The sequence below is a fragment of the Sinohyriopsis cumingii genome, chromosome 18 (genome assembly GCF_028554795.1).
Source record: "Sinohyriopsis cumingii isolate HCF-2022 chromosome 18, ASM2855479v2, whole genome shotgun sequence".
NCBI lineage: Eukaryota > Metazoa > Mollusca > Bivalvia > Unionida > Unionidae > Sinohyriopsis > Sinohyriopsis cumingii.
This window is the reverse complement of record NC_142978.1, coordinates 32,370,211-32,382,771: the sequence shown is the minus strand read 5'-3', so window position 1 is coordinate 32,382,771 and position 12,561 is coordinate 32,370,211. Positions and strand designations below refer to the sequence as shown.

The 12,561-nt window shown below is 34.7% G+C and overlaps 1 protein-coding gene across 1 annotated transcript in view; it reads right to left on the bottom strand.

Moving 5' to 3' along the window:
- Nucleotides 1–12,561, bottom strand: part of LOC149776332 (uncharacterized) — an 86,730-nt gene that overhangs the window by 56,434 nt on the left and 17,735 nt on the right. The window contains exon 2 of the mRNA XM_089942843.1: nt 3,288–3,511. Within this exon, the coding sequence (XP_089798969.1) occupies nt 3,288–3,511 (224 nt within the window). The remainder of the gene's footprint in view (nt 1–3,287; nt 3,512–12,561) is intronic.

Genomic DNA, 12,561 nt, shown 5'->3' with positions numbered 1-12,561 from the left:
GAATAATGTCAGTAGGTTTTTGATAAGTAAAAGGCCATACTTACGAGTGTACCAGTTCTTTTAGCTAAAATGATCAGTCAATCATTTAAAATGTCAGTTGATGCAGGTGATGTTGAGGTTAGTGGAGTATTGATTGTTGAAGACAATGAAAAATGTTGTAGATCACCCAACGTGCTATTTTTCTAAGAAATTAAATAAGCACCAGAGGACTTATTCCACAATGGAGAAGGAATGTTCAGTTTTAATATTGGCTTTGCAACATTTTGAAATGAATATCATTAGTTCTGATCCTTCTCCTGTTATTGCATGCATGGATCACAACCTACTTACTTTCATTGGAAAGATGTAAATCACAAATCGGAGATTATTATGGTGGAGTTTGATGTTGCAGGAATTGTTATTGACATCAGGCACATCAAGGGAAAGATAATCTAGTTGCAGATGCACTTTCACGTGTATATAAGTATGGTATTGCTTCATGTTTATTTTTGTTTCATTCACAAGACTATCTTGAGTAATTTTTTCACATGTATATTTGACTAATATTTCAAAGAAAGCTTTGGTGTATAAATCTTTCTTTTAATGAGGGGAGTTGTTTTATATATTTAATTTGTATTATTGTTCGTTTTCTCCATTATAATAAATGTAAAATTATATTTTTGACTTGACCTTGTTCAAATTATGGACGTCATGGGGGGGGGAGGGCATTTGTCCCCCCCCCCCCGAATCTGCATGTGCTGTAAAATTGTTGTAGCCTATATACGAAAATTAACAAGCCCGTCAAGTTTTGCCCCCCCAAAAAATAAATAAATAAATAAATAAATAAATAAATAAAGAAAGAAAGAAATAATAATGTTGAAATGACGTCCCTGGTTCAAAATCAAGTTCATTGTGTACCTGACCAGTAACTATTAAATTTGTAACCAAATAATACATAGAGGACATTTTACCAACATTAAGAACGGATATGTTTAGTCGTGTGGTACAAAAAAAGATATTTTTTAGTTCCTGGTACCACAAGATGAAATATATTCGGTATTAGCATTGGATAGAAAAATTTCCTTTTATTATATACCAAACGTACTCCAGGATCGAAGTTTAGAAGATTAAACTCACTCCTTGGCACAACATGCTCTCAACCCCATCCCCTTTTCGTAAATTAACCTCACTTTCATAGCCTTTTTAGTAACAAACTATACCTGGCTCTACTTTTGTGTCTTATTTTATTATATATATATATATATATATATATATATATATATATATATATATATATATATATATATATATATATATATATATATATATATATATCATCTTGATTGATTGAAAAATTATTCATTCTTGCGATAACATCAGAAGCAGACTCATTTGTAATGTTGTTCTCAGCTTGTTTATTTGGGGTGGAATTATTTATTCAAACTATGATTCTCTGGAATTACAAGGTGCTCAATAATATTATTGGACAGAACATTAATAACAAGTACATATATACATAACATACAGCCATGAAGAAAAGCTAACAAACAATACAAATTTAATATACATGTATGTTGATGCAAATGATGTTGAAGTTAATGGAGTATTGATTGATGAACACAAAAATGGCGTAGATCACCCAGTGTGTTATTTTTCTAAGAAACTAAATAAGCACCAAGAAATTATTCCACAATGGAGAAAGAATGTTTAGCTTTGATATTGGCTTTGCAACATTTTCAAGTGTATATTATCAGTTCAAATCCTCCGATTACTGCATTCAGTGATAACAAACCCCTTACTTTCATTGGGAATATGAAAATCACAAATCAGAGATTATTATGGTAGAGTTTGATGTTGCAAGAATTATTATCGCCATCAGGCACATCAAGGGAAAAGATAATCTAGTTGCAGATGCACTTTCACGTGTATATAAATATGGTATTACTTCATGTTTGTTTTGTGTCATTCATAAGACTTTATCTTGAGTAATTCTTTCACACGCGTATCTGATTATTATTTAAAAGAAAGCTTTGATGTATAAATCTTTCTTTTTATGAATTTATATATCATCTTGCTTTAACATCAGAAGCAGAATCATTTGTAATTTTGTGTTCATTTTTTGTGCGTGGAATTATTTATTCAAATTATTATTCTCAGGGATTACAAGGTGCTCAATAACATTTTTGGACAGAAAATTAATAATAATGAATAGATATACACACCATATAGGCATGGATAAAAGCTAACATACAATACAAATTAAATATACATAACAGTCCCTAGATCGGCGACATTCGACTCTTCCAGACCTCTCATGCACATTACATATGTATTTTGTTTAAAGGCACCTGCTCTTCTATAAACCATTTTGTGTTTTCTATTTTTGTTTTTGTATTCACAAACAAGACTTAATTTGCAAAATAACGTCCTGTTTTTTTTTTTTTGGGGGGGGATATGTGGTTGATATTGCTACCTGACCATTGTTTATTGGTTTGTTATTGAAAGGAATAGATTTTATACTTTGTAAAGCCAGCAATGGCGTTTGCAGGAAACATCCCCCTTCCATTTTCACTGCTTCAGTTCCCTCTTTATTAACATAAGATTTAATTTATTATTACGTACTCAGTACAGCTATTATTATCATGTATTAATTAATATCAATTACTGTTATAACTTCATGTATATATTTCGGTATATCATTACGGTTTATATTCGCTTATAAGACGAGTCCAACTGTTAACAAACTGCACGTACCTAGATCTGCCGGCGCATTATTCGCCGACAGATCTTAAATACGGAAAATAACTTTTTGCAAAATGTTATCGGCTGTTATAGTTTAGAAAGATAATTTACCTCTGAAATTTAGGAAGTGAAAATAGCCACAATGGCAATTTTGTAATGCAATGTGCGTCTGAAGTAAGATCTAACTGTGTAATCTTAAACCAAACTTAACCCAATCATTCAGATATCAAAGTAAAGAGACTGGTATATTCTTTAAACATTTCACTTTTCATGACAATGATTACGTGGGGTGGATCTGGTGAATGCCTTTTCTTTTAATATTTAACAATGTGCAATAATATAAAAATTAGTAGCGGAACCTAAATAAGCTTCCCATCCATTTCAAGTAGTTCCTGAGAAAATAGTTGTGGCTGTAGCAGTCATCACGTGACTGATAATTCTTTGTTGGATTATCTCTGGTATTTCGCTAAGTGATGTTATGAAAAATAACAGTAAGAAACGTTCCAATCACATAATAAAACAGAAGCTTAAATACTTAGAAAATACATTGAGACTTCAGTACTTACGTTTATAACAACAGTTGGGGGAGTGCTGGTTGTGGGAAGCGGGACGCTGGTCGTTCTGTTTACATCATTTCTTGTGGTATTCGCAACCACCAATGTTGTACTCTCTATTTGCGAAGTGTTTTGTGAGGGAAGTGTGGTCAATACGATGGGCGCTTGCCTCCGATACCTCTCTGAACTATCCAGGACTATCACATGTTGATCTCTCAGGGACAAATAGCGTAGATCTAAATGAAAAATCAACCAATAAATCAATAAATCAATCAGTCAGTTGATAAATCGATTTGAATAGTTCGAAACGATTAAATAACTTTACTGTTAAAATTATCCATAGTAAAATGTGTGTAAATATCGTACATGAATTAAACATTGTAATAGGGTAAATGACTAGACGGTGTTAACGCAGAATAAAAATAAATATTTGGGGTCGATTCATCAAATGCTAGAAACTATAATTACAGAACTTGAACAGTGTACATATTGGGATTGTTAGTGAACACCATATCGTATGGGATACGGTAGCGTTAAGTATCAAAATTAAAATATCACTAGGCCAGTCTGACTTCACGTATAATTTTCAGCCAACCAACTATATTCCCTCTGTCGTGATGTCATGGAAGACAGACTCTTGGTTAATATCTATATAAGTAATTTGCGTGCTGAGTATGCATTGTCTCCGTTTAACATTTGGAAAGGAACAGGACACAGTTTTATTGACGTTTATTGGACCAGTACTGTTGCTTGCTGGTCGATACATCTATGACCAACGTACCACGAAGGCCCACAGTCATCCGCTAGTGACCGAACCGAAAGGTTTTAAAGATCAGCTTCATATCTCTCTCTCTCTCTCTCTCTCTCTCTCTCTCTCTCTCTCTCAATTGCCCTATGTATGCATTCTAAATACTCACCGATATATTGATAGTTTATTATATTATCTGTGACAAAAAAGTAATTTATAAATATATGTTGGCAGTTTCAAAATAGATCTGTGTCGCATTGATATTTAAATTTTGGAGCAAAGTTGCTTGATTCATGAAATAAGTTGGACGTTTTTCTAACCAGTGGGTGTAGATGAGAAATTACATGACACGTGGCTGGTTGATAAAGTATGTATGACATTGAGCCTAAATGTCTTATAATAATTACGATCTTAATCCGCATATTTACAAAGCATGAATAATAAGATACATTTGCACGTAGATTCATACATGGTTATAACAAACATTCAATAGATTCGGAGAAAATAAATAGACATCTAACAGATTCTAAGATCTGTTCTCCTGATTTAGTACCTATTTTGTACTACATACTGCTATATTAATAGACTGAATCTATTTTTAAGACTTAAAGAGTAGCTGTCTGGAAAGCGTATTATATTTTACACCATCGTCGCCAAGTAAGCGCCTGCGCTATCTGATGATTTTCTATCCAGTTTTTTAATAGTATTCCTACGTTTGGTTGACACGTAAGTTAGGCGTCTAAGAAAATGGTTCCAAACACTTGGCTCTTTTTGTTGTGGTTTGCCAAGGTTAATTCAATATCTGTCTTGATTGTCATTTGATTGAAGTAAAGTTCTTCGTTCCAAAAAAAAAGGATGTGTTATCATATCATCCGTTTCGGAGGTGCCTCTTTATTTTTTCTGAATCTTTTGAATGTTTACTATAACCATTTATGAATCTACGTTCAATGGGGGTCTTTTTTCTATATATTTTAATTTTATTATATGTCCACCACATACCCCCTTGCAAATTTAAACCCATCCAACTCCTGAGATGCATTGACAGTTTCGTGTAGCTACTGCAGGCTCTCCAGGCATTAATGTCGAACTGAGATTACGAAACTTTTCGTTGAGCAAAGGTATATACTTCCCTGACTTCACACATTTATTGCTGTGCACACAGTTTTTGTGTTTTTCACTCCCTTGTCAACGAAAATTAAATGTTCCCTTGCATAAAATACACGGTGAACATGGTGAGACAAGCGAAACGAACAAAGAAACAAACGGACGGAATGAATGAGTGGTGGATAAACAAGAGAAATATAATATTTCTGAGCCTGCAAGCTTTAACAACCAATTCATCCATTATTGTCGTAAACATTCCAGCCAACAATTTCGGCGTAAACTTTCCAATTCTCATTGATACGGGTGGAGGACACAAACTTACAAGTGCCTTACGCTTCTAGAGAGTAGGGGTCCTATATTTAGTTCCAGCACTGTAAAGGAGTTCGCAACTGTCCATCAGAGGTTTGCAAGTTGTTTGTTTTATTATTTTATTTTTCGAGATACCTGATTTCATTTTCTTAACTTTTGAGAAACGGGTGTTCTTACAGTAAACTGTTACTTCTATTTAAGTGTAAATAAAACCGGACCTTATTTAAAGAAACGGTGCCGCTTCAGTCGAAAAGTAAACAAAACTATGCTTTATTTAAAGAAATGGTACCGTTTCTATCAAGGTGTAAATAAAACCAGGCCTTATTTAAAGAAACGGTACCGCTTTTCTCAAAGTATAAATAAATAAAACCGGACCTTATTTAAAGAAAACTGTACTGTGCAGATGTTTTGTCCAACCCGCTTTTCAGTAACAATTATGAATTCTCAGGGTTAATCAATTGTTCTACCATCTGGTGTTCAACTTTCATTGCCTTTCAAAACATGCTCAACTCGCTGTTCAGGTATAGAAGAACCATTCTGCTGGAAGGTTTTTGTAGAGCTTTGTGTGTGTGTGCGCGCGCGCGCGCGCGCGCGTGTGTGTGTGTGTGTGTGTGTGTCTGTGTGAGAGAGAGAGAGAGAGAGAGAGAGAGAGAGAGAGAGAGAGAGAGATTTGGATTTTTAAAGTAGCTTTAAAAAAAAGCAATATCGCTACCATATGTGGAAAAGTTTATGGTGATGTCAAGCACTGGGGCACGATGCCGCAGACATGTAGCATCTTGTCCCACCCAAGCACATTATCCTGACGCCAGGCCTACCAGTCCTAACACTAACCTCTTAATGATGAGCACCAAGCTAGAAAACAGTATATAAATCTTGTAAATCTTTAGTATGACTCGGCCGAGGGTCGAACCCGCGGGTTCCCGCATCCGACGCGGGCGCTTTAACCACGTAGGCCACCGGAGCGGTTTGTAGTATTGCGTAAGAGGTAGATATATTCTTATGGCGTAGTGCAATATAAGAAGTAGATAAATGTCCAGTTACGTAACACATGCAGTCATATTTATCTAGCGATTTTAAGAATTGCATTAGTTGTAGTTAATTTTTCTTTAGGCATAATTTATTGCAAAAATTTCTAGTGGTAATGAAATACGTTCTCTTAACCTAAGGGGTCCTCTCCTTACGCGTTATAAATATACAACGCTGAACGCGATGGCACATCGTAAAATACAAAAAATATAAAGCAAATTTCAGAGAGCGCGTGCACAAGAGAGAAAGAGAGAGAGAGAGAGATGTACATGAGATCACTGTCAAGATCTTCTGTTATCTCTAATCTTCTCTTGAACATGGACATATATTGTTTCTGTCTCCGAGTGGTTATAATTACCCCATTTGAAACTACTCGGGGCAATAATTACCTTAGAGCTCAGTAAAATAGACAATCAAAATAGGAATGGTAAAAAGGTTTCACTGCTTCCATATAATTAATTTAAAATTGTGAAACTTGAGCTTGACATAGATGAACGGGAAGGGCGCTAAAACCGTAACGGAGTTTTCAGCATATGATGTTCAGATAATGGAGCGATTGAAAATGTTGTGCAATAGTTGTATGCTGCATGCATTAACGCCCTTAATTATTCATTACTGATTGTATCAATAACGGCATTTTAATTAATATAAATACTACTAATGTAAACAACGCATATAAAAAATCCACACTCGCAATTTCTCTGAAATGAAGATAATGAAAGGTAAGATTAACGGTATATACTAGGACATAATTTTTTTAGCAAAAGTAATAAGATTGAAATTTTCTCTAAATTGTATTAAAAGCAATTTTTGATTAAATTATATTGAAAGTAATTTTCTATTAAAATATCTTAATATTAAATCCATTCATTTTGGTATTGCAATTATATACTATTTAATAAAGATTGCGCCCGTATGAGAAAAGGCAAAAGTCTCTATACATTTCCATTGTATCATAAGTCAGCAAAAACTACACTCACTAAGTTGTTAAGTTACTTCATTGCGGAAGCCTAAAATACCTGACAAAGCTATAAGCTCCACGCGCTGACGTGGTAGAATTTACCTAATGACGTACATAGATCCAGACGATAGTCTGTAAGAAACTATGAAGCCTCCCTTTGAGATTCTCGCGGTACTCAGGAACTAGACCTATCTTCATATTTGGACATGTCCTAAGAAACTGATATGAAAAGAGTCAATCCACGGACGTGCCAGTTCACCCGTCAGAAACTCAAACAGGCTTGTGTCTTTACAGGTAATAGTATCGTCTGTGTACAATTTTCCACATAGAACTTATATTTACTTGTAATTATATTATTGATCAAAGTAAAAAGCAACGTTCGCTACCAACTTCATACTCAGTAATAGTTAATTTAGAAATAAAATACTCTTTAAATAATAGAGTTTAATTAGTTGACATTTTAGATTAAATTCAGTAAAATATATTTCTACTAAATGATTGCGGTATTAGTCTGAAATATTGAATTTTAGATTCTTTAGCTATCGTGAATTTATTCGATATTTAATTATCTGTATTATATTCTAAAAGGTATAAATTATACAAATGTGTGACGTTGGTAAGTGAAGGAATATCGTAGTTTTATATGTATCTCTTATATCTGTAATTTAAGTTTATGTAGATTGATATTGGAATGTAATTTTATATGTTGAGCATTTCAATAAAGATTTCGCTCAGAAACTCAAAGAGGCTTGTGTCGTTACATATCCCGTATCTCCGCTTGCCAAATTCCCCAAGATGTAGCTGTATTTACACCGTTATGAGTGGAACACTCTTTCCAGAGAGCCCGGAACTCTCTCTCTCTCTCTCTCTCTCTCTCTCTCCATGGGCAAAGACATTTCTTAACTGATGATTAATTCCTTCTCACAGCAAGAAATGAAAAGAAGGTTGTGAACAAAATCCTTTTTCATAACATATATATAGGGGTTATACATTATATACCTGTAGATGAATATTGAAAGAAAGCATCGTGGAAAACAAAGTCTTAAAGTTGAAGTAATTTATTCAGAATTACAGTAATGTCAGTAACAGTTATACACAAAACTGCATCCGTATTTTGTTCTGAGTCGGCGGAAAAAACGAGTTTGGTATGGCGCAGGGATGCACCAGGGCCGTCAGGCCGAGACGTGTTCGTAAGACATTAATTTCTTTTCTTCTTCCAACTCAGTATAAAACACGAATGCGGGTTTGTATTTATTACATACCCGCTTGTTACGCTTCCAATGAAGGCATCTAAGTAGATCTACTCTAGGGGTTTGTTACGGAAATACGGATTGACCAGTTCAAGAATGTAAGATTAAATAGGTATGTAATAAATTTAGAAATCGAAATATTTAGTTCATGGATACAAAGAGCCTTGTTCAGACGGTAATAAAATGTATTATTATATAATCCATAAAAATGATGAAGTAGATTTTGGCGTTTTGCATATTCTTATATTTTCAATTACCCTTTACGGTTAGTGGTTCCCACACAAAGGGTCATGAGGACGTTTTGGAGGGTTCATAGAAGTCATCAGGATTTTTTTTTAAGGTTGTCAAAGTTCATCAAAAATGTAGAAACGGATTCGCGAAGCTGAGAAAAATATTTTCTTGGGTCTCGGACGAAAAATGTTGGGGACCACTGCTTTACATGAAAATCATCTTGTTCTCGCATTATTACACACATTTCATATTGATATACAATATTTGATTAATAGAGTGGCATGTTTTTAGTTGTAATAATAATATAACTGGTTGATTATTTCCATCAAGCAATTACAACGAAGGAACGCATTTTGTTTAATTTGGCAAGTAAGATGTGCAAAAGCAATCAAGCGACCAAGTAAGCACGATGACAAGAACGCAAGAAAGCTGATGACGAGAACGCAAGAAAGCTGATGACGAGAATGCATGAAAGCTGATGAAGCAAGAAATCTGTAAGCAAGCAAATAGCAATGCAGGAAAACAAAGAAAGAAGTGCGTTTACAGAAATAAAACTGAATCACATTCTTCTTCTTTCTTATTACAACTGGAAATTGTTCTTACTTTTGTTAGCAATCATGTGGATGACCCATTTATTTGATTTTCGTACTGTTGCTTTTGCTGTTGTTGTTGCTGCTTTTGTAATGTACAAAACGGTTCAGCGACAATTAAATATAACAAGGATAATCCTGATGACCAGTATAAACTTATCCACAAAGCGATGTGTGGACACTGCCGCCAACTGAATGACTGCCCAGACGATGGAAGTTGGCAAACTCTTATTTTGAGCCCGTCTAATTTACAAATTCAACCAATCCTGTTCAATCTATTGGAAATATACGAATATTCCCACCCTCTAGTACAAAAGACTGTCTTCTTTCCTTGTTTGTACATGTTAAGACAAATAAATCCATACAGTTATAAAGATAATTTGTCATTTCGTAAATCCCTGTAATTCACCTTTTCGAGACCTTTAAGGGACCTAATTTCGATGTTTAGTCCGTGTATAACACATTTCTAACTCATACATAAGCGACAACCTCTTCGATTGTTCGATTCTTTACAAGTTGAAATGCATGTTAATAACCCTACCCCGACAACTATTCCTATCAAATAAAGACAAAATCATCAGGGACAGAGTTTGTAGATTATCGTATACAATTAGGATTTCATTGATTTTAAATTTATGCTTCTCCCCATATTGTAACTAATTACGAAATACACAGGACATTGTGATAGAACAACACGTTTATAGAGCTTTAATAGCGTCGTTAATACCAAAGTACGCAATAAAATGGAAAGCTTGATGAAATAAGGCAGGAAATGTGTACTTCTTAGAGAATAATCCATTGATGAACTGCAACCTATATTTTATTGAAGTAAAGCATTAGAGAAGGAAGCTACCCTAAGTTGAATTAAAAGACTCTAACTAGAAAAAAACTGAACAGCAAACGAAACTAAGCATTTTTATCCTACAATGCACTCATTAAATAACACTCTCATATACCAATAGTATACATACTGTAGTGTAGCTCTGCTGCGATTGTTAGAAAGTATATATGCGTGTGCATTATATGAACCGTCAATCTAATAAAGTAAAATTATATTTTGTGGCTAATGAATATAAACCGCTACTGGCTTTTTATTTTAGACACTTTCTTAATCTGCTTTACTTTACGTTTATTATAGTCTTTGTTGGTGCTAAAATGAATTCTAGGAGAGGTAGATATGAAAACATGCAGAAATGGAAACTAAAATTTGAAAGAAGGAACATTAAAGCATGCCATATTTTAATTATCCCTTGTGGACAGCCTATAGTAAATTTTATTATATTAAGGTAGTTAAAGGAAATAAAGCATAAGCCATTGTGAATCCTTGTTACATTCTTTCCGGTACCACGAGAAGAAAATATACAGGTAACAAATGTTATCAACGTTAAAATCACCATAAAATATGGATCACTTATCAATACTGAGCTACGTGACACATTTAGTTTCGAGTAAAACGGGTAAATGTTGGTAATTTGTTTTAACAATATGGGGTCATTCAGTTTAGAATATTTTCAAGATGTCGATAAACCTTGTGTTTACTTTAATAACGAGGTCTCTACCTAATTTATCATATGAGTCATAATTTGTCGGTTACATGTTACTTCTTATTCTTATAGCAGTGTTAGTTGAGAGGCTTTGTCTTTCCACCAGACTCACTATTCATAAGCAAATCTATGAAGCCGCTAAGAAGAATGTCACAAATATAGTCCATGCAGCGAAATCAGCCCACTACACTACTAAGATCATGGAATGTTCCAGCTGCAAAGAGCTCTTCGAGATTACTAACAAACTAATGTCAAGGAACAAATATACACCACTTCCATCTACCTTCTCTCCAGTCGACCTTCCGGACATGTTTGCAAATTTCTTCTGTGACAAAGTACAAACCATTAAAGATAAGCTTGATACCACAATTTCAAATGACTCGTCGTCACCATACAGTTGGGATACAGAATTTGAGCGGCAACCATTATCAGCATTTGAACCTGTCTCTATGGATTTCGTACGTACAATCCTGACGAAGAGTGCACCAAAGTCATGTGAACTTGATCCAGTTCCAGCATCACTGCTGCTTGAGTGCTTAGATCCAGTATTGCCTTCACTAACTGATGTTATTAATACCTCTCTCTCATCCGGGGAATTCCCATCATTTTTCAAAACTGCCATTGTAAAGCCTCTGCTGAAGAAACCAACACTAGACCATAACGATTTAAAGAACTACCGCCCAGTTTCTAATCTCCCATTCAAATAAGCAATCTTAGAAAAGGTTGTTCTATCCCAGCCTGTATCTCATCTAAATTCAAACAGTCTTTTTAGCAATGTACAATCTGCATATCGCCCTTGCCACAGTACTGAAACTACTCTTCTAAAAGTAGTTAATGACATTCTCTCTGCGTTGGATAGCGGAAAGATTACAGTCCTCACCCACCTTGATTTGTATGCAGCATTCGACACAATAGACCATGATATATTACTTCGCCGTCTCCAGCATGTATTTGGCATTCATGATACAGCCTTACTGTGGTTCAAGTTCTATTTGGTCAACAGGAAACAAATTGTATCTGCAAATTGAATACACTCCAGCCCAGTTGATTTATGTTGTAGATCATAATCCAGTGTCTCACAAATTGTACGCTGATGACACCCACATATACAAATCTAGCCATCCAACTGAAGGTGATGCTACCATCCAAGGTGTAGAGAGGTGCATTTCTGGTGTGAAATCATGGATGACATGTAACAAGCTGCAGATGAATGATGATAAAACTGAGGCCATTCTGATCACAACACAAAGACTTTCTCATTCACACCCCTTACCTCAAACAATAGATATCAGCAAAACCAACATTAAATTCACACAGTCAGTACGAAACCTAGGTGTTACTCTGGACAGTACTCTCACATTGCACCAACATCTCATGAACATATGCAAGGCTGCATATCTTGAGCTGCGACGCATCAGCTCAATTCGCAAATATCTTTCAGTTGATGCCACTAAAACACTTGTGAGTTAATTCATACTTTCAAGACTGGACTATTGTAACTCAGTTATGACTGGTTCATCTCA